The sequence below is a fragment of the Ruditapes philippinarum genome, unplaced genomic scaffold, assembly GCF_026571515.1.
Source record: "Ruditapes philippinarum isolate M1 unplaced genomic scaffold, ASM2657151v2 ctg1469_1_1_1_1, whole genome shotgun sequence".
In the NCBI taxonomy this organism is placed as follows: domain Eukaryota; kingdom Metazoa; phylum Mollusca; class Bivalvia; order Venerida; family Veneridae; genus Ruditapes; species Ruditapes philippinarum.
This window is the reverse complement of record NW_026859600.1, coordinates 2,425-26,479: the sequence shown is the minus strand read 5'-3', so window position 1 is coordinate 26,479 and position 24,055 is coordinate 2,425. Positions and strand designations below refer to the sequence as shown.

Here is a 24,055-nt window from a genome sequence, read left to right as displayed (position 1 = left end):
ACCTGTTGCTATACTATTTACACTGTTGTTGCTATAAATCAGCCACCAACAACATACAACTTATGTCAACTGTCTATCATTATCATAAACAGGTAAATATTTTATCCTACAAGACAGTATCTCTCATCATTTATAAGTCACAATGAAGATAAAGCTTGTAAAAAAATAAATCATTTCACACTTTTGTGCTTGATACAGTATTCTGTTAAATTCATATATGTGTCTGTAAAATGTCACCAATAATATAATGCAAGGAAAGGGCAATAACTCTGCTTCTGTAATAAAATCAGTTGTTAAATTTATCAAGTTGACTTAAAATGTTCCCTTGAGTAATATAACCCCCACATTGAAAGTGTAATACAAGACATAAATGCATAATCCAAGATAAAAACTTATATAATTATATATATTTTCTACCTTTCTTATTCCAGACTATTACCTGTAGGGGAAACAACTCTTTAAGTTAGTAAGTAATCCTATCCTAACCTACCTTCTTGCATATAGCGTTTGATTCTCAGTTCTATCTGTCCTCGTTTAACACTGTGATCTACAATACCCTGTACCTGAGCCAAGGTCAAGGTTGTAACATCTCGCCCATTTACTGAAATAAGTTCATCATTTGCCTCCACTTCACACACATCTGCAGCACTACCTGTAATGTTATAATGAAAGTAAACTTGTTAATTATCAATGTAATTAGTACACTTAAATTCAATTTCTAAACTTATCAAACTAATGAGCCAGTCTAATTTAACACTCCATCCCCTAATCCGCTATTGTTGGAAATGTTGGACAGTAAAAAGGTAAAATACCAGCTAAATGCCCCTCTCCCCCAACCCCCTCTATAAGTTAGACATATCAACCACTGCAAGTTAGGACATACCCCCCCCCCCCCTACTGTGAGTTGTGTGTTGAACATTTTCCCTAATGCAAGCCATCATATCCCACATAATTTACTGTTAAAAATATCAGTGGTAACAAGCAAGTGAAGAAGTAAAACGTTTTAAATATCACACAATCTACATGTATGTAAATTTTAAATTAATTCAATTTTGCCAAGTAGAAAAATTGGGGTGCATAATGCAAGCTACAAAAAAAAATACATGTGCATGTTTATATAATTTGCCTGGTAATATTTCCTAACAAAATATCAATATAGAACAAATATAGTTGAATTGTTTTCTCTTGTCTGACACAAATTTATTTCTTAATGATTGTTTCTTCTTTGCTACAAGAAATAATTTGACAAAGAAAACAATTTATACATTAAAAAGAAATTAAACTGTAAACAGATTGTAAAACATAATCAACATATCTATGGAGAAGGCATGCATCTTATGAAAATCACTAAATCTGTCTCAATTTTATTAGATTTTAGGACAAGATAATTAATGTGTTTGTCAATGGAGGAAAACAGTAAGTACCAAGAGATGATGGTTACCAAATGATAAAGTACCAGATGACAGGTGAAATACCCTATGATATCATACTTAATGATACTAGTAATTGAAGTACCCTATCATATCACATTTAATGACAATTAAAGTACCCTATGATATATTTAATGTGATTGAAGAACCCTATGATATCATACTTAATGATAATTAAAGTATCCTATAATATATTTAATGATAATTGAAGTGCCCTATGATATCATACCTAAAGATAATTAAAGTACCCTATGATATCATACCTAAAGACAATTGAAGTATCTATTATATTATTCCTAATGATAACTGAAGTACCCCATGATGTTACACTTAAGGATAATTGAAGTACCCTATGATAACATACCTAAAGATAATTGAAGTGCCCTATGATGTTATACTAACTGATAATAGAAGTACCCTATAATGTCATACCCTTTGACAGTTGAAATACTCAAAGATATAACACCCAATGATAAGTGAAGTACCCAATGATATTATACCCAACAACAGTATCAAAGGACCAATATTGTAATATCTAATAACTGATGTTCCCTGTAATGTAATGCCCAATAATGATAAAAATACACAATGACGTAAAAAATTAATATGTTTAATTATATTAAGTAAAACAGTAATAAAATATGGTTACACATTATGAATGTAAGAAAACAAGATATCAATTGATATAATTACAATTACCTAATTGTGGTGATTTCTTAGAAGCAACTAAAACAAAAGTTAAAATGAATGTGAAATGAGCAGTTATGTAAATGAAAACTGGAAAATCCGAAGATAAAAACAAATCTGTGCAAACAAATAAATCTGTAATGATTAAAGAGTCATCAACAGCAATCAATCAAGAAATGACAAAAACATTTTCTAAAAATTTCTACACTCTAAGAAACTGAGGGTATTTGAGCCACGCCATGACAAAACCAACATAATGGGTTTGCGACCAGCATGGATCCAGACCAGCCTGCGCATCTGCGCAGTCTGATCAGGATCCATGCTGTTCGCTATCAGTTTCTCTACTTGTTAGAGGGTTTGTAAGCGAACAGCATGGATCCTGATCAGACTGCGCGGTCGCAAACGCATTACATTGGTTTTGTTGTGACGTGGCTCATTTGTTAACTACAGGTGGTGTATTGAATGCTGCAGCACTGGCTGTCGACAAAGTTACAAGAGACACTGTCAAGGACTAGAATTATTGTTAATTAGTCACAAAGAATGTTATATTTCTAGACTTACTCTTTGATTCATCTATAAATACATCATCATTCTCGCTTGTTTCACTTCCTAAATACAAGTCACTTTGTTAACATTTTATTTGTACATGAACCTTGTATAATATTTTATGGTAATTTACAGAATTGATGAGCATAAAAGCAAGCTGGAGCAGCACAGACCGATTAAAAAACAGTCAAGACCTTGTCGGTTCTAAAATTTATAATATAAAATAAGTATATGATATTATATGCAATATTATATGCACTAATACTAATGTAAGAGAAGAAAGCTGAATACTAACCAAGGGATACTCTTTGAACAGTGACAGGCTGTTTCTTTTCAATCCCTCCCACCAAAAAGAATCCGAAACCTCTCTCATTGTTTGCCTTCTGGCTGATTTTTATTGTCTTCTCTGTGAACTTCTGCAAATAGTACATTTAAATCACAATGAAAAATACCTTTTTCTACAAACAAGGGACACTACTCTTGATAAATAAGTCAATAATAATACAGTGATTATCTCCCTTTTAGTAACAATTTCTGAACAGTTTGATAAACACCAAATAATCCAGATTATATCAAACATGAAGAATTTAGCAATGGAAATTGGAATACTAGTTTTCTTTCTTTTTTATTTCAAAGTATGATTATGATTATCTTGTAAGAAAATAAGACAATTACACTTTGTTGAATATATAAGTTGATAACAGGTTATTGAACTTTATAAAGGTGACCAGGTTAATACAGGATTGACTCTGTATTAGTACCCTATTACTAAAACTAACATTTGTCTTTTATATTCAAATTTTATTATTAACTTTTCAGTAATAACATTATGGAAAAATATTTAAATTTCAGTAAATATTTGAGTGTTCATTTTAGTAATTGTATTTTATTAATCATAGATCATGCAATGCCTCATTTCTTGTGGAAGACAGAAAGTGAAATGTTATTGTTTTTAAGAGAAATTTAAAAAAAAAGATAATTTTATATTAATCATAAGTGATTAAAATTTGTTAAAAGACCTTTAAAAAATAACCAAAAAAATTCTTATGAATAAGACAAAAACATTTCAGGCACACTGTGTAAGAAAAATATGACATAATTATGTGTACATACAATGTATTAATGCCATGGCTATATCATGGTATGCATTATGTTATGGCTATATCAATATGTACATTATGTCATGGCTATTTCAAGATGTACATTATGTCATGACTATATCAAGGTCGGCATTATGTCATGGCTATATCAATTTGTACATTATGTCATGGCTATATCAATTTGTACATTATGTCATGGCTATATCAATTTGTACATTATGTCATGGCTATATATCAAGATGTACATTATGTCATGGCTATATCAATTTGTACATTATGTCATGGCTATATATCAAGATGTACTTTATGTCATGGCTATATCAATTTGTTCATTATGTCATGGTTATATCAAGTTGATATAATAATCAAGATGTACATTATATCATGTATCAGACTAGATGTCATGGCATAACCATCTTTTATAGTTTAATTTCAGTCTTGCCAAAAATTCTAGAAGTAAAGCCCTAGAAACAAATTTTATGAACTACCAGATATCTTGTTTAAAACAGATAATATTATTTTCATCTAGCAATTCACAACAATTAAATGTGACATTTCTACACAATAAGAAAAGTAGTATCAGACTATGGCCCCCAAGTCAAGAAATTTGTAAATGTCCAATAAAGTGTTTACAAAACAACATTTCATGCTTGCAAACATAAAATGATTTTGGACATCATCATGCCAGGCCTGTGTAAAACAAGAACAAGTTTAACAGTGTTCCCATGCTTGTTTCACTAAATGTACCAACTTTGTAATGTTTTGTGGTGTTGTCATGTCTAAACCATTACCACGGTTATATAACTGTAAATAAGTATATCATTTTATGTCACTGCATCATGAAAGAAAATCAAACAAGAATCATGTAGCTTTTTTACAAAATTGATTCGCTTTTAATAGACCAACAGTAAAAAATGGTTCCATATAAATATTTTACTTTTTTGTACCGTTTATAAATCATTAACCATGTATTCATGTCTGATTTTTCTCACAAACCGCTATTTCTAATCCCAAAACCTTACAAAGTTGGATAAAAATAAAAATAACAAAATAGTGCAATCCTAGATATTTTGTTAATTAACTAATGCTACTGACTCATTAATAAAGGTTGATAAAGTTTCATAAAGTATCAAACTTGCTTCAGGAATATCTGACGTGTTATATAAAGATTTTCCTGGATCAACATGTGGAAACCCCCACTTTGTGCCAGACCAATCGTAAACAAGATTGTCCTCATGGAAATCGTCAACTACATTGCTAACTATGATATCTGGAATAGAACTTGTTGGTAAAGCTGGGGGTCTAGGTGACTCCATATCATCATCAGGTTTTGGCATCTCTAAGCTTGCTGGTAGAAGACAATGCAGTGGAGAATTATATCCATCTCTAATGTCTTGGTGACTTGGTGTTTCTAGGTATATTGGAGTTCTGTTGACAATATCTGGTGTTTGTTGTGCCCATGATTCAGATTCAACTGAAACATTAGATAGAATTTGAGAGCTTGGAGGGAATAGCTGTGACGGTGAATCATTTCTTGGAGAAGTCTGAGGGGATATAGATTTGGTAGACAATTCTTCCACTGGAGACATGCTGTCTACTGAGCTTGTATGTTGATATTGCGATTCTCTATCTTTATTATCTGATGAATGCAAATCTGTATCTTCATCTTCTACATTTACAGAACTGAAATCCAACTTTGGAATATAATCCTGTTCTGGTGGTATATAGTCCTGTTCTGGTGGTATATAATCCTGTTCTGATGGTATATAGTCCTGTTCTGGTGGTATATAGTCCTGTTTTGGTGGTATATAATCCTGTTTGGGTGAATTTATCTCCTGATTTTTCACATTTTCAATTACACTGTCAACAATCTGCTCTGCAAAATTCTCAATTCTATTTTCAATAATAAAATCTTCATTCTTAAGATCAATAGCCTGTATACTCTCTTTTTGTTTTTCAACTAAATTGTCTTGAATATCATGCATTTCATCATCACTTTTGAAATCCAAATCTTTAGAAGTGTTTTCTAAGCTATTAGAATAGCCATCAAGAAAACTGTATGTTCCAAGTTCTATACTTTGTTCATCAACTTTATCTTCAGACATATTTTCAGGAATGTCATATAAGCCCTCATTAATTCTGCTTCCTTTATCAGTTTGATTTAAATGTGTACAGTTTTCTTCAGTTTCTGGCATATTCAAATTTTCATTTTCATAACACATGTCCATAGTCTTAGATATGTCACTGGGATTATCTCCAGCACCAGCACTAGCATCATTCTCTTTACAAGTATCAGTGTCTCCAATAGTCACATTAAGTGTGTCATTACTAACATCTACATTACCATCATTTATTTTACCCATGTCAACAATCTGATTATCTGTTACACCATTATGTGCTCTAGGTAAGTCAGTCTGCCCTAGATTTTCAACCTCATGTTCAAACTTGGCTTTTACTGCAGCTATCTTTGCACTTGATGGTTTGGGTGGAGTTGCTGGAGGTTTCTTCATTACCATATTTTCAGGTGTTAGAGCAGAAGGTTTTAGATTATTGGAAGGGGAAAGAGTTTGAAAATACCTTACATTCTCACTAACAGAGGGCTTTTGGAAAGAAAAAGAAAATATACAACTTTTTAAAGCAATTTCCTCATACAACTCTCAGGGCAAAGCGCATTAATTTTCTTTTCATCAATATTTTTGTAAGTAAAGGAACATTTTGAAACAAGAAACAATTGGTACAATGATAATGATATTTCCATCGTTAATTTAACTTTTTCTTTAAATTTTTGATGATCATAATTTATGTTTCACCTATGCTTCTAATACTGATCAAAGTTTTTACAATGTATCATCATCATAATTATATCTTTGTAAAAAGCCCCTTACTAATTCTGAGATATAATGATTCATCTGCCATATAATAAGGTTTGTATCTATACAATGATATCTGTTAAGTTTTTCTTTTCTAAACTTGTGTAAACATTGTGGTTATTACACACTGTCTTTGTATGGGTGTAAATAGATAAAGCATTGATATGTTACTTTATCATTTTGTTTTACAAAGTAAACTTTAAAAAAACACAGGTAATCTTAATCGTTGAATAAAAGAAATACTACTATGAAGGAGAAAATATAATAATAAATATGTAGCTTAGAGGATTTAAATCACTCCTTGAAAATCAAAACCACTGACTGAATTAATAATATAACAAGTTCAATAAGCAAAACAAATTCTTCAACGGAGATACTTCAGTAGTCATATAGAACTAAGAAAATCAATTCTACAGATATGTGATTAATACAGAAATTGATCAAATTTTAACACAGCCAATCAACATACACATGGTCATTCATTCTCGTGTGTTTAAATAAATGACGTATAAACAATCGTTTCCTTTCACATAAAATATTATAATTTATTTCAACTTTTTTACTTTAGAAGCCAAAATGTTTCTTTTGTTTTTAATCTGAATAAATATACCAATGTAACATGCTAGTTTTGAATGGAGTCTAGACATTGATCTATTACTGTCTGGTTTATGAAATGTGCCTAATCATTTTAAGAAAGAAAAAAAAAGTATCTGAAACATGTTAATATATTCAGATAAACTTAAGTATAAGATTATTAAGATTCTTACCTTATCTACATTATTTGAAGCAGGGCTCCCACCTGGACTGTTATGAGAGAACCTTTGATCTCTGGGAATAAGAGCCTTAGGTGCCGTTGGTGACAGGGGTGAAGATGGTTTCTTTTCTTGGGGGGAATAAGGCTTTGAATAACTGTCAGATAAATCCAATGATTTTGAAAGAGAAGAACGACTAAATTCTGAACGTTTTGTAATAACAGGTTGGGCATTAGCTTCTTTATCTTTTTGCTCAAAAGCTTGTGTTATATTCTTAATTTTAGCACTATTTGTTGGAAGATCTTTCACTTTCTTATCATCTTTTTTCTGAGATTCGTTTGCATTGTTTTCCCATAACTTTGCACTACCTCCAAGTGATCTTTGTGTTCTAACAGGTGGCGTTAGTTTGCTTGAAACTGCCTGAACCGATGGCTTACTCTTAACCCAGGAATCATCATCACTTAACACTTTACTGGGTGTTGATTTGTCAGAGAACACACTATCTGTGTCACCTGATTGGTGGCTATTATTAGTCTCAGAATCTGATTGGCTATTGTCCTCCCCACTTGAATCTTGTGCCCATGGAGCTACATCTGCTTTTGACTTCTTGTCCTATAATAGATGGACAACACTTAATGACAAGTTATTTGGACAAAATCATAGATACAAGTCCTGAAATGTAACAAAATCCATCAATACCCATAATAGATACTAAAATAGTTAATATCAAATTGGCAAAAGCATGTCTTTAAAGTATAACATCATTGCTGCATAAAACAGCACAGAAAATTTTTAATAATTTAATAACAGAAATTCCTAAAAAGAAATTCAAATTCTTTATCATTATAGAAGATGAAAAAGCAAATAATGGGCATCTGTCCGATTTCTTATAAGTTAGCAAAAAGAATCTATGACATAATTTTATCTTCACTACATAAGAAGTACACACCTTAGGTTTTGATTCACTCTTTTGGCTACTAGATTTAGATATATAGGATTCACGTGTTTTGACCCCTATACCACTGTCATCATCTTCTAGTGGGTAAAAGTTCATTGGTCCCAGACTACGTCTCTTCTCCTTCTTCTCCATCTTGTGATCTTCGTTATCTAGCGGGTATATGTTCATAGGACCAAGACTTTTCCTTTTCTCTCTGTAATGTAATATCATATACATGTATATACAGACATCCCTGCAACATTACAATGGCAGGCATTAATTTTCAAATGATCCAAATTACAAAATATATTGTTATTCACAAATAGAAAAAGCCTAAAATAACCAGGTTGCTAAGTTCTTTGTTTTCCAGTGAATAATATATACTGAAGTACAAGGCTTATCATTTCTCCCTTAATACAGAGTATCTTTCCTGACTTTTACTTATGATATACATTTAATTGGTCACATTCTCTGGTTTTTTTTTGGCTAGCTGGGATATAAGTCTCTTTGACACTATCAAGGTTGTATCAAATAATTAAGTTGAAGGGGGAAGCAAACTGATATTTTGTACAACAAGTATCCAAAACATGTAGCTCCCTTGTATGAAGAATTAAATGATTATAGCAAGATTTTAACATGATAACTTAGATGCCAACCACATCATATTAGTATTCTAACAATAATATGAACTTGTAAGTTAGGATATTGACTACAAAACACTTGCCCCTCACTACAATCAGATCAAATCCCACAAGGGACATTGGATTAATACATGTGAGGAAGCTATCCATCTAGATTGAACATTGGTGGTTCTACACAGGTGCCTGTTTACTCTTGAAATAATGCACAGAGGGGCACATGGAGTTCCAGTCATGAATGCTATTTCAGTTAACTTACTTTTCCGCCATAATTTGACCAAATGTTTTCACAGGCCTTTTCTCTACTTCCTCTTCTAGTGGGTCACTTTCTAAACGAGAATGTGTAGATTTACGTCGTGACTTCCAATTATTAAAATTCTGTAAAAAAAGTAAATACGTAAAATATAAATATTGGCTATACTATGGATATTCTAGAAGCCAAAGATGTTCAAGATGCTGCGATATGTATAAAAGAGTCTTGTAGGTTATTTTGAGATATACAATATTACATCAATTATGCTACTACATGCAGTTACCCTACATTTAATTACTAGAAATCTAAATGATCCACAGAAACAAAGGAGTTATCTTTAAAAATAAATATTTTCTATGCACATTAAATTAAAAATTTGGACTCCTAAAGAAGACTTTCAAACTTCAATTAACTTCATTTCCGACAAAAAAATTCTACAAACCTTACATTACTTAATAATCATGGCTTATCCGCACAGCTGTATACACAATTCAGTTAAAAACAAATGATTTTCTTTTCTTAAAACATAATGCCTCCTTGGCGCAGACACAAAATTCTAACAAATGGAAGAATTCCAAATAAGGATTTATCTATCAGAAACCAGAAGGTGATTTGTCAATCATTATGAGAAGTCCTAGGGATATTAAATGGTGAATTATTGAAACAAGTTTAGCAACTCCTGACATCAAACATAATGAGCTTGTATTTACATCAACTGAAGGGTAAAAAAATCACAGTCTAATTATTTCTAACTACCATCCAAAAACTTATATTTATGAGTTAATTTAGACACTTTCTTCTGAATAAATTTACATTTTAATTTCTAACCTTATTACAAAAATAAATAACCTCACTAGCAGTGAATGAAACACTTGTTGGTATTTGTGAGATTTGTGAAAAAAAACAAGTTGAGGCAGATTAAGCCGTTATTTAAATCTTACAGATTTTGACCATTGTATTTAAGGTGTACATTTCTCTTCATTAAAACAGCAGGGGTGAGGGGGAGATAGAGGCAATGTAACATTGAAATTGACAGTTACATGATCAGTATTCAATAAACATAGGGTCAAATACAGGTCTACCAACATTCTTTCAGCTCTAACATTTATAACATATCAAAAGGCCATTAATAATACATGTATTATATCTATGTTAACATCTAAGTCTATATTTTGTGATAGCATATATTCTAAAATACCTCAAAGCAAGGGTATAAATTATTATAATATACACTCAAACACTTGGCTGAGACATAACCTTATAAGATTAGCTTGCTGTTTGGCTAAATTAAGTTCCCAGATACTTGACAACAACAAATAAATGGCAAACACAAAAACTATCATATTCCACATCTCCAGATAGGCTAGAGAAAGTTTTCAAAATTTAATTGAGAGATTGAAATATTTTCAAGATAACATTGGATGACATTACAATTACTTACAGACTGCCAGTCTGGCTCATCCGAACTGCCAACACTATCAACTTTTCCTCGCATCATGTTTACTTCTTTAGCCACTTCCATTTGTTTCTTGGCTTGAGCAGCCAAGTTTTCCGCACCTTTTAATTTTATAAACTGTAAAGGATCTGGTGTAGATGTGCTCGTCTTTCTAGTACTGGTCGAAGTACGTCTAGTTGCATAATTGTCTGTACTTCCAGATGACTGTCGTGAATGGTTACCGTAGTAACTTCCATCCATACTGTCAGTAGATGAGGACCTTGTATGAGCATGTGAGCCCTGTGAGAGGTCAGGTGAACTTACATACATACTATCATGTTTGTCATCGGAATACATAGATTCCCCGCTTGCTGTTGACAGTCTGAGATCACGCGGCATCGAGAGCGAGCTCGCACTTCCGTATCTTCTCATTTCTCTCATGTCAGAACGTACTGGCATAGTACCACTACTATCTAGTTCATCAAAACTTGACTCGGACTCACGTTCATAAGATCCAAGAGAATCATAGGAACTATCTCGTATATGTTTAGGACTATCTTTTACCGGACTTCCATTCTTAAATGAATCATCCGATATTACATTCTTATTTCCATGACTATGAACAAGAGCTCCAAAGGCACTTAAATCTAACGCTGGTCCTTTAAATTTTCCTGCTACTGTTTTTCCAAGCCAGTATATTGTCACAGCGACCTGAAAATAGAACACATGTTTATTTGTAATCAATGCAATCAGTAATTATTTCACATTCTTCAAAACATTGTTCAATTATAGTTAAATTACTAACGTCATGTACCAGTCACATTGCTCCCTGTTTTTTTGACACACCTTTAAAGGAACAAATTATGATGGGATGTATAAACTAAATGAAGTTAAGTATATCAAATCTCTATGTCAAACTATCTTATCTCAATCAGGATCACAACATAATTATTTTGTCACAATTGTTACAAGGTGTTTTTTCTCATTTGTTGCAAATTGTCTGTGATACTGATCACATGTTCTGGCAGACTGGTTATGCACGCGATCATTAAGATATACCCGACTGGTTCACAATTAGAAGATTGCTTTTGATGTCACCGACACAAGCCTTTACATAGATCAGTGTATACGTACATGAATACTCTTTTTTATGAACCTTGCGCTTATTTTGTCCTACTTTCATGTTAGAACTGTCTATTGCTTAAGTTTGAATATAATTATGTATGAAGCAGCCAAAATAATAAAGTAATGCCTTGAACATTTATTAATATAAACAACAATGAAACAACATTTTCTCATCTTAATTTTGTGTTATCATGTTTTATGTGAAAATTGGAGGTTTCTTGCTGGTTGTAAAAATGAATATCAGATATTTGTTTACATTGACAACTGTCCGTTTCTTAGAAAGGGGGACAACTAAGATTAGTAGCGATGTCTAAATGCAGTATTTCCAGGATATGTATTTATACTTGGTTGCTGCTCGCCATCATGGCTCGAAGTTGTCCTGGACAATGTCCCTAATGTCCTATTGGCCGCAACCAAGTATTAACCTCTAAATTATACTTCTTTAACTGGTCTACAAAATGTCTACTTTGGTATTTTATTCTGTATAATAATTTAAGTAGCTTATAATGTCTTTGTGGATGACATACATGTATGTTTAACTCCTAAATATAGACAATAAATTTCTTCAGTTAAGTTGTTCTATATTGATCTACCTGTTGTTATTCATAGATTCTGAATCCAAGAACATTCTCTCAAATTCCGTATAAAAATAGTTTTCACTTTTTTTGTTGATTAAAATTCCTGTCTGTCTGTCTGTCTGCCTGTCAGACGATACAGGATCAGAATTTTCTTGTTTTTTAAAAATCCTTAATAATTTACAATTTCAAAGGATATGAGTATGAATTAAAACCACAAAAAGATGAAAGCCACATCATCTTAATATATATATAAAAAAAGTTTAAAACTGGAAATGATGAAACCTGTTCACTGCCTAAAGGCATATGAGAAACACAATCAGTAACAGTTTTCTGCTTTGATGTCCTATAAATACATTAAAAATCAACTCATTTACAGTCCACCTGATGAGGTAAAAGTCATCAATAGTTCAATAATGATTCAATGATAGATATGAGTACATGACTGTTACTGATATATATATATATACACATGATATACTTTTATCTTTCAGTGGGATAATAATTTCTCCACCCCTCGCTGTTTAAACAAACATTTTAACATTCCTATGGGAATGCTCATCATAGACTGATAATGATCATACTTTACAAAATATGGAAACTACGCACTGCTAAAATAAACAACTTTGATAACAGTAAAACATGTCCTTCCTTCTTTAAAACTGTAATCTATATTCTATTATGAAAAAAAAACATTACAGATAAAACCGTATCATAGGCATATGATGTTAGTGGAACGCAGGCAGCACTAACGTTTAATGATCAACTTTATTATTTGTCCAATCACATTGTAGTATTTTTTAAATTTCTTCTAAGTCTAACTTTGGTTAAAGTGTACTTCAACTAAATAAAATTTACTTAATCAGTCGGCTAACGCCTCGGATAACAGTATTTTCCTTTACTGTTACCCACAAACCCATGTGTTATTTATATACATGTACTGTCATTTTAAAACAGAAGACAGTTTTCTTCTCACAGATCTGAAATTCTCATGTAAACATTAAATCTGGCAGAAGACTCTTCTCATGTAAACATTAAATCTGGCAGAAGACTCTTCTCATGTAAACATTAAATCTGGCAGAAGACTCTTCTCATGTAAACATTAAATCGGGCAGAAGACTCTTCTCATGTAAACATTAAATCTGGCAGAAGACTCTTCTCATGTAAACATTAAATCTGGCAGAAGACTCTTCTCATGTAAACATTAAATCTGGCAGAAGACTCTTCTCATGTAAACATTAAATCTGGCAGAAGACTCTTCTCATGTAAACATTAAATCTGGCAGAAGACTCTTCTCATGTAAACATTAAATCTGGCAGAAGACTCTTCTCATGTAAACATTAAATCTGGCAGAAGACTCTTCTCATGTAAACATTAAATCTGGCAGAAGACTCTTCTCATGTAAACATTAAATCTGGCAGAAGACCGACAAACTTGCTGTAATAAACGTGTAATACGCAATAACTCTTATTTCAAGCATTACACACTCAAAGTGTAAAATTCATTTTGAAATCCATAAAATATGTCACATTTACACTAGTCAATCATAAAGCAGCAGTTTTAAGTAGTATAAGATTAAAATCGCCATAAATAATTCACTGTCATTACCATTAAAGAACCAGATACTGTAAGTTACACGCATAAAATATACATCAAGGTCTTTTTATCATTGATGAATTTTAAAGTCATAAGTATTTGCAAGGTAAACAGTAAACAAAACACTACCATATCAAATGGTCAGGAAGAAAACTAAAGTCGACTACAAATGGACAGTACAAGTTTTTCCAAATATTTATGGTTTTACAGTTGTTATCAGCAATAGGGTCAGTCAATTGCCAAAATCAAGATAAAATTTTCACTGTTCTACCCTGACAGATAAACAACATTCCTTACACACATTATAGACAAATAAAATATTCTATGAACTAACTTTTACAATGATCCTATATTCAAATTCTAATGAAATCTTGAAATATCACCTTGACAAAAACTGAGCTTACAACATGTATATGGAGAAGAAGGAAAACATATTTTAGCCTACATGACCTTGACACTACACATTTGACCTAAGTACAGGTCAATAGAAAGTACCAAAATAACAAATATCTAAAGTGCAAAAAGAAATGGTGTGAAAGAGAGAATGATGGAAGGGCAAACCAAGAGAGAATGATTGAAGGGCAAACCAAGAGAGAATGATGGAAGGGCAAACCAAGAGAGAATGATGGAAGGGCAAACCAAGAGAGAATGATGGAAGGGCAAACCAAGAGAGAATGGTGGAAGGGCAAACCAAGAGAGAATGATGGAAGGGCAAACCAAGAGAGAATGATGGAAGGGCAAACCAAGAGAGAATGATGGAAGGGCAAACAAAGAGAGAATGATGGAAGGGCAAACCAAGAGAGAATGATGGACGGGCAAACCAATAGAGAATGATGGAAGGGCAAACAAAGAGAGAATGATGGAAGGGCAAACCAAGAGAGATTGATGGAAGGGCAAACTAAGAGAGACTGATGGAAGGGCAAACCAAGAGAGACTGATGGAAGGGCAAACCAAGAGAGAATGATAGAAGGGCAAACCAAGAGAGAATGGTGGAAGGGCAAACCAAGAGAGAATGATGGAAGGGCAAACCAAGAGAGAATGTTGGAAGGGCAAACAAAGAGAGAATGATGGAAGGGCAAACCAAGAGAGACTGATGGAAGGGCAAACCAAGAGAGAATGATGGAAGGGCAAACCAAGAGAGAATGATTGAAGGGCAAACCAAGAGAGAATGATGGAAGGGCAAACCAAGAGAGAATGATGGAAGGGCAAACAAAGAGAGAATGATGGAAGGGCAAACCAAGAGAGACTGATGGAAGGGCAAACCAAGAGAGAATGATGGAAGGGCAAACCAAGAGAGACTGATGGAAGGGCAAACCAAGAGAGACTGATGGAAGGGCAAACCAAGAGAGACTGATGGAAGGGCAAACCAAGAGAGAATGATGGAAGGGCAAACAGGCAAACACCTGCTTCATGAGATGTTGGCAACATAAAAAACTCAATCTGTTTATATCATTTAAATTTTGATAAGAGGATAAGACAGTGATAAAACTATTCAACACTTGCAAATCAAAGTCCAAACAATGTAAGAGTACAGAAGTAACTTTGCACATGAGTATGCAGCAACAATTATAATTTAACCCTTAGTGAGTGTTTCATCCATACAATCTAACTAGTTTTGCTCTACATTGTTATTTCAATGGTGACATTTCTCAAACTCACAATGGACATTTCCATAGTCATGGTATTAAAAGTACAAATTTGACAGGTTGATGTCATATGGCAACTTGAACACTTAAGTGGTGGAGAAAGACCTCGGGTAGGGTAACCTCCCCCCTCTTCTTCCATAAACTCCTGTATATTATCAAGCAAGACTAGGCACCTGCATAGAACTACCATCCTTCTGTATTAGCAAGCTGGGTACCTTCCAAAGTCCATAATGAGATTCAAATCCACAGACTGTGAGAGGCAAAGATTCAAAGTCGCGCAGGTACTTTAACCATACAGTCAAGGAGACTCCTAGGCAGAGCAAGGATTAAATAAACAACAATTGAAGGTTTGATACAGTTCATTAAATACATGACATTTACAAACTTCCATATCAGATCATATCTACAGACAGTTACCCTCCTACACAAATACCTCATCACTAATTGCTATATATAATGGATTATTAATTGAAAACTTAATAGGACTAAATGATATACTAAAAGTTCTTTATGGGCTAGTGAATATTGTGAAAGTGAAATTTATTACATGAATTATACCAAACACTATATCAGAAAGCAGGGGAATATCACTGTACATTAGTTTTTTTAGGTCCATTTGACAAGAAAATGGACAGAAACGGGTGGCCTTTGAACCTAAACTCTATGAAGGAAAGCAGCATTTATGACAGGACCTTGAAACATGAAATACTTGTTGAATTGCTGAATGCTCTTTATTTTATTTTTTTTACTAACAGTAAAAAGAACTCAAAAGTTCATCAGATTACCGAATTCAAGAATTCCCCATCATTTGTACCTAAAATTCTTATACTATAAAGGTCAAGTATTATAACTGTAGAATTAATTACCAAATTTTGACATCCTAGTTTCTCTTTATGAAATTCTCAAATAAACAAACAGCTACTATAATCCAATTGTTATGAACTTTGCTATGGTTTAACCAATTAAAACTCAATTAACTACATGTATCAGGTGAACACATGATAAAAATGTCAACATGGAATTCTACATTCCTTGATCCCCCTGTACTGTACTGAAAATATTTGTCATTTGTCAACAGAGACTTAAATAGTATCATAGTGAAAACTTTCAATTGGCTTAAACATTATTTATTTAAGAAAAGTTCAACTTATATGAACCACTTGGTGTCTGCTTCCTGGAACTAGCCATATCCTGTCCTGGTACCATATGACCTTTATAGAGGTATTGTGGCTTAAATTCCAATAAAACAAACAAACAAACAAATAAATTATACAGAACCAAACATTTAGGTAAGTTTTGTTTTGATTTTGAAGTCAGCAAAACAAAATGGATCCGCAATAATCAACAACATCACTCTTGGGATTATTTTTGTAGGCTCATTGATCAAACCAATCATACTAATATAAGTTCATTCAGTAATTATACATGTTAATGCTTTTTAACTTAAATTACAAATGTAATCAAATTAAATTGGATATTAAAACAGAACAAAACTGTTCTGTTCTGATATTAAAACAGAACTCATCAAAATGAGGGCTTAACACCTTGTCATAACTGATTAAACTAAAAACTGATTAAACTCAGAAATCAAGTTTTGACAGTATTTATATGGGTATGACAGGATATATAAGGTGTTAACTATGACTTTGTTAGTTATAACTAAAGCTGATCCTTATTTGCACTAAAATATAATTAATTAAACAGTAAATCAAATGTGTCAAGAACATCTTTCTATGACGTAAGTCATTAATGTATCAAAATTTGTTAAAAGATGCCATTTATATGAAATTTACCTAATTAACTTGTAAATATGATTATGAAGAAGACAAAGGTATGCCAAATATGTACATAAACTTCCTCTATCATGTTTGTTAAATGTCAGATGACAATGTTAATGAAGGCCAGCCAGACAAAAATAATATGACAATCAAATGCACTTGGAGAAGACAAATTACCTTTCTTTATAAATGAAGGATATTGAAATAAGTCACAACCAGCTGTTAAATGATGGGAGTTATTATCTCCTGATTGAAATATGTCATTGTCACCTGGCAGAGAAGAATGAATGGTCTTTATAAATAAATTTAGCAGCTTTAACCATCATAACTGTCTTTGGTATAATTCCGGTTATGATCAAAGTAATGCACCATTTGGCTTTAGCCTCCCTTACTGTAGCAGACTTATAGATGAGTTTAGATTATACATAATTTATTTTAGTTTGATTGTGTTGCAAGCTACAAGTTTATTGAAATACTTTTGAATCCGTTCCTGGAACCAACGAGAAATGACTTGCCCCTGAAGTTTTAGCACATCCTGCTACAGATACACAAACATTCAGTTTAATAGCCTTACTCTAAAATTAAGAATATTTGGGGTTTTCCCAGCTAATCAGGGAGGAGGGGCTTCGGAATTAAGCGCAACAGGTTGACTTATCTAATGTGACAGGCAGTACACAGTAAGGTTATAACAGTAAACGTTTGTTTGTACCAGGGTAATAGCATGGAAAAACCCACATTTGCTGAGTTCCGGGTAACATCTATTGGACACTACCTTTATTTTGATTTCCAGAACGCAATATTAAGCAGTTATATATTTACTATTCCTCTGTAGAGTCTGATAAAAATAAGTCTGATTATGCATTCAAAAAGTGCAATGACAACCCTTTTAAATACACACAAACCTGTTGACAGGAATACATAGAAACAAAATTAAAACTAATAATTCTCAAGAAACAATATTACAATATAAAGTACGTAGTGAACTTACTTTTTAAAGAAAATCCATTAATTAGGAGACATTAAAATTTCTACACAAGTGGTGTGAAATGTTGGCATGATGGAAGCCTTCAAGCATATGACAACAGCTACAGTTGTATCAAATATTATAATTAACTTGCTGGTATGTTTTCCCCCCTCTAGCACACCTATAACCTCATAAATATATAACTGTGAAATAATATTCATTAACAAATCTATCTGGACAATGTTCATTTTTCACAGGTGTTGCACAATCACCACTATACTGACCACAGTATTTACACATTAAATGAAAGAAAAATAACTGTTTAGTTATGAAGTCAAGTAAATACATTTAAACACATTTATAAACCAAACAAACTTTGTTTTCATTATGTAATAAAACAAATTTCCAGCAAAGAAAGTCCACTTATTCTAAAGTAACACTTAAATAATATCACTGAAAAATTTTTTCGTTAGAGACCATATACAATGCTGCTGCAAAATTGTTCTTAAGTTATTAAGACTGTTCCTGTGCAATCTTTTCAAAAGCTTTAATTTTTAATACAAATGTTGTTACGTAATATGTGGTCCTGGTAAAAATGTAAATATGAAATAAAATGGTAAAACTCACAAAAGATGGTGTAGGACAGTTAAAATGACATTCTGAATTTGCTGTTAAAATGTATTAACTTCTCAAAGTTTTGCATTAACCGTTAAAATCATAAAGACATTTTGCACCCTAATTGTACATAAATCAAACTTTGGACTATTTTGGCGGACTATCACCTAACAGTGTAATAGCTCATTTAGAAGAATGTAAAAACTTTGCTTGAAGAGGAATGTTACACCTTACACAGTCCATTGAGGGCAAACACATTGTAATGTCAGTACTACCATCATTTGTTTTACTCAAATTACCATTAAGGACCATGTAAGGTCATGACATGGTTATGAACACTGGTTGTGATAATGACAGACCTGTGACAGGCCTATACCATCACCTATATACCAGCCAGCACTGTTGAATACCTGACACTACCAATAAATACCTCGAAATTCTTAACAGAACTTGATGAGAGGTTCACATACACTACAGGTACATAAATTCAGAGGGGTTCACTTACATAAATTCAGAGGGGTTTGAGAGCAATACATAAATTCAGAGGGGTTCATGTACACTACAGGTACATAAATTCAGAGGGGTTCATGTACACTACAAGTACATAAATTCAGAGGGGTTTAAGTACAATAAATAAATTCAGAGGGGTTTGAGTACAATACATAAATTCAGAGGGGTCTGAGAACAATACATAAAATCAGAGGGGTTTGAGTTCAATACATAAATTCAGAGGGGTTCAACTGTACACTGCAGGTGCATAAATTCAGTGAGTTAAAGTCCAATAAATGAAATCAAAGGGGTTCATGTACGGTAAAGGTACATAAATTCAGAAAGGCTTCAAGTTTATAACATAAATTCAGAAGGGTTTATGTACACTATGGCTTCAAGGCCATTACATAAACTCAGAGGGGTTCATGTACACAATATATAAGTACATAAATTCAGAAGCGCTCAAGTGCTGTAATAAATTCAGAGGGGATCATGTACCTTACAGGTACATAAATTCAAAGGGGTTCAAGTTCACTACATGTACATAAATTTAGGGCTACAAGTCCATTTATATACATCAATTCAGAATAGTTAAAAAATCTCGAAAAAACATGAAGTAAAATGGTGAAAATTGCGAACTTGGTTTGACTGAGTGCAAGATACACATGAACATTTCAGGTATACAGAATCAAAATAATAACAATGATACCATCAAAATAGACTTAAAAGCAGAATGTACAAAACCTCAAAATAACTCAATTCTTTCAATACAAATTTCTTAAATACCTTTTATGTCAGAGCAATTAAATATCCAGGCAAATTATCAATAAGTACAAAACAATACAATAAACTGATAAGGAAGTATTGGTATTCAGAATATTGCAAAAAAAAGTTGTTAATGACGTACTGAAAAAGGCAAATAAAAAAGTTAATAACCGACACAAACTGTATATCAGTTTACAGGAAATCAACAATCAAAGGTTTGTCAACCATAAAATTGTGGTCATCACCTCTGGTATATGTTGACCGTCAAATACATGCAATTTATGACCACAAATGTGGCAGTTAATAATGTGCATAAAAATGGACAAATGCAGTCATTAAGGTACATGTTCAATAAGGAAAACATAACATAACAAGTGTAGGGTTTCAATTTTATGTCCTTTGATGTTAACCGCCCATTTATGCACACAGTGGTCAAATAAAGAGAGAAAAAATAAAACATTGTAATCCGTAAATTAATTGAAATTCTTAATAACAACCCATTTATGCAAACATAACATAACATAACATAACATAATATTTATTCAGCATTAAATGTTACAACATTTATAGCCATTTCAATATACAATACAAACATATAAGGGCAAGTACATGGTTAACAGAGAATTATATACAAATGATTTATACAAATTAATCTTAAATTATTATTTTTTAACAGAGTGAACATAATTAATTGTAAAGTATTTCCTTAACAATATTTTTCATCATTATTGCCATTTATCTGTCGTGTTATTTCTATAATAAAACATATTACAAAGAATATATTTTCTTGTTACGATCAACATTATGTTTATTGAATACATTTTTGTAAAACAATTCAAATATGGAGATCCATTTCATTGTGTTTACATTAACTTAAAATACTTACAAAAGATAAAAAGAAAACAAAGCAGTGAACATCAGGTTATGATAATGAAATTCGTTTTGGAATAAAGAAGAATTATTGCATATGGAAAGCTTTGTATATAAATTTGCTGACATTCAAAATACTTTTAACAGAGTCTAAATTCATAAGTGAGATAAATTTTTGCTTAGTAGGCCAATGGCAAAAATATGGATTGAAGTAGGTTTTTCTTAAGTTAGTATATTTTGGGCATACTAGAAGAAAGTGGTACTCGTTTTCTATTGCATTCATATTACAATTTGAACATATTCTTTCATTTCTGGGAATATTTAAATGTCTACCTTTTTCAATCATTAAATCATGAGATGATAGTCGGAATCTTGTCAGTGCTATTTTAAATTTACTATTAGGTATTACATCTAAATATCGTTCTACTTTTAATTCTTTCTTATACAAGCTATATGACTGTAATCTATTTGAAGTTCTAATTTCAGCATCCCAAGATTGTTTATATATATCAATTATTCTTTGTTTTATAGTTTGTAAAGATACGATGTCAGCATTTTGGGATAGCCAAATGTTTGACATACCTATTACAACGAAAATTTGTTGAACATGTCCGACCCAATTAAGACCATTATAGTTATGACCATCATTAAAATCATCTTTAAGCATATTGTATGTCATTTTAAGTAATTTATTATCATCTGATTTTACTATTCGTATCCAAAATCTAATTAAATTTATTTTACGCTGTATCATCATAGGATACCTTCCTAGTTCACCATATAATGCAACAAGATTTTGTACTTTTACGAACGTGTAATATTTTTTCGCATGAATTTATTATGAATCACTTCTATATCATTTGCACTATGGTATCCAAATATTTCTGAGCCATAATTCAAAATTGATCCTACTAGACTATCGAATAAGTTACATTTTTCTTTTGTATTGAGATTTAATTGGTTATAAATAATAAATAAATTATGAAGTGCATATAGAGAGTGTTTTGCTATGTGTTTTTGTGTTCTATTCCAGTTGCCGTTTTTAAATAGGGTTATTCCTAAGTATTTGAACGAATCCACGATTTCTAACACTACGTTATTAAAAATGAAAGAATGCGTTGTTTTTCGTCCTTTTTCGAAAATAACTATTTTTGTTTTAGATGTATTTACTCTTAAATCCCACAGACCGCAGTATAATTGTAAGTCATTAAGTATTGACTGTAATGCATGTGGTGTTTCTGCAAAAATGACAGCATCATCGGCAAAAAGCAATAAATATAATTTGACGTCATCTATAGAACAGATCCCGTCTATGTTACTATTTATATTCAAAAGAATGTCATTAACGAAAAATAAGAACATCAGACTGGAACTGGGATCTCCCTGTTTAACTCCAATGTTTGACGTGAAAAAAGTTGAGTTTTCTGATTTATATCTTACGCATGCTTTCACTGTATTATACATAGCTCTTATAGAATTAACAAATCGGGAGCTTACATTTTCTGTTATTAGTTTATGAAATAAATGAGATCTCGTAATTTTATCGAAGCATTTTTCGAAATCTATAAAACAACAATATAATTTTTTCTTTAACGATAAAGTTTTAGCTATAATTGAATGTAAAATATAGACGCAATCAATTGTTGATTTACCTGCCTGAAAGCCAAATTGATTTTCAATGATTGTTTCGTTTGTTTGGGTCCAGTTCGTCAAGCGGTTTAACAGAATTTGAGAGTAGATCTTTGATATAATATTAATTAGAGTTATTCCTCTATAATTGTGTGGGTTTATGCAAACAGTGGTAAAACAATACGATAGAGAGAAAAATAAAATTTAGTAAGTTCGTAAACTAACTGACATCTTTAAATCCCTGGCTAATCTCTCTACAATAAGTTCTGACTAAGATCCTATTTTAGAATGGGAGAGTCCCTAAATTACTATATACATAACTAGTAGCTTTACCACTATTAAAAACATATTTCATCAGACTTATTATTTTGTTTTATGGTTTTCATATACATTTTTACCACACTACAAAGTCAAGTTCACATTTGATAGTTAAATACTGATCTACCATGCATTGATGTTATAATTTTCAATTATTGATCAAAGTAGATAAAATAAAGGTCTATTTAATTTTTGTGAAAAACTTCTCCTCCAGCTGCCTTTTTAGGAGCATCACCAATAGTACCCGGTCTGGACCATCTGTTTTATAATATGTTCCTTGTTGTCTATGTATGTAATGTATTCTAGGCTTAATGAGGGTCCATCCACCCTTTCAGGTACTGAGAGTACGGACCTCGTTCCTGCTTGTCTCCACATAGCAAGGCCTCAAATACCAGGAGTTTGAAATTCCAAAAGTCACAGTCTCCATTATTACCAGAGGGACCCGAGGGTAGGGGGTCATAAATGCATCCAGATTAAATTTCATAAAATAGTAATGTGTAGATAACTTACATTTATTGCTCTTCTATCAACTTCTTGTTTCAAAAAATATTCATTCCTGAAAATACACAAGAGAGTAAACTGAGATAAATTTCAAATATAATATGCATTTTTTTTAAATCTTCAAGAAAATAATTCAAAAATGCTTGTTTTTCTTATCTAAAATGTACTATTTTGCAATAAATTGAGAACAAAAAATTTAAATGCTAGAAAGAACAATATTTCTCATACATAATCATCATACATGACCTTTGTGCATTAATACTGTGCACCTTAAAGTGAATTAACTATTTTCACAGTGTCAGAGTTACAGCCCTTGTTTTCACAGTTTCATAAACTACAAATCTTAGAAATTTGTCATGTATTTTGTGCAAGGTTATGACATACTTTTATTTTTATTTTAATATAATTTCATATTATTTTCATGTAAATGAAAAACAGAAACATGCCATACACTCTCATTCCAGACTAACTTAAATTTCATCATTTAAAATGCCTTCAACATTTAGTTTAGTTACAAATATGACATCGCTGATGAT

The 24,055-nt window shown here is 31.9% G+C and overlaps 1 protein-coding gene across 1 annotated transcript in view; it reads right to left on the bottom strand.

Moving 5' to 3' along the window:
* Positions 1 to 23,574, bottom strand: part of LOC132757218 (uncharacterized) — a gene marked incomplete at its 5' end in the record, with an annotated part of 43,616 nt that extends 20,042 nt beyond the window's left edge. The window contains 8 exon segments of the mRNA XM_060748432.1: positions 491 to 652; positions 2,959 to 3,079; positions 4,903 to 6,417; positions 7,401 to 7,997; positions 8,335 to 8,536; positions 9,220 to 9,338; positions 10,655 to 11,359; positions 23,529 to 23,574. Of these exon segments, the coding sequence (XP_060604415.1) occupies positions 491 to 652; positions 2,959 to 3,079; positions 4,903 to 6,417; positions 7,401 to 7,997; positions 8,335 to 8,536; positions 9,220 to 9,338; positions 10,655 to 11,359; positions 23,529 to 23,574 (3,467 nt within the window).
* Between the last annotated feature and the right edge of the window lie 481 nt (positions 23,575 to 24,055).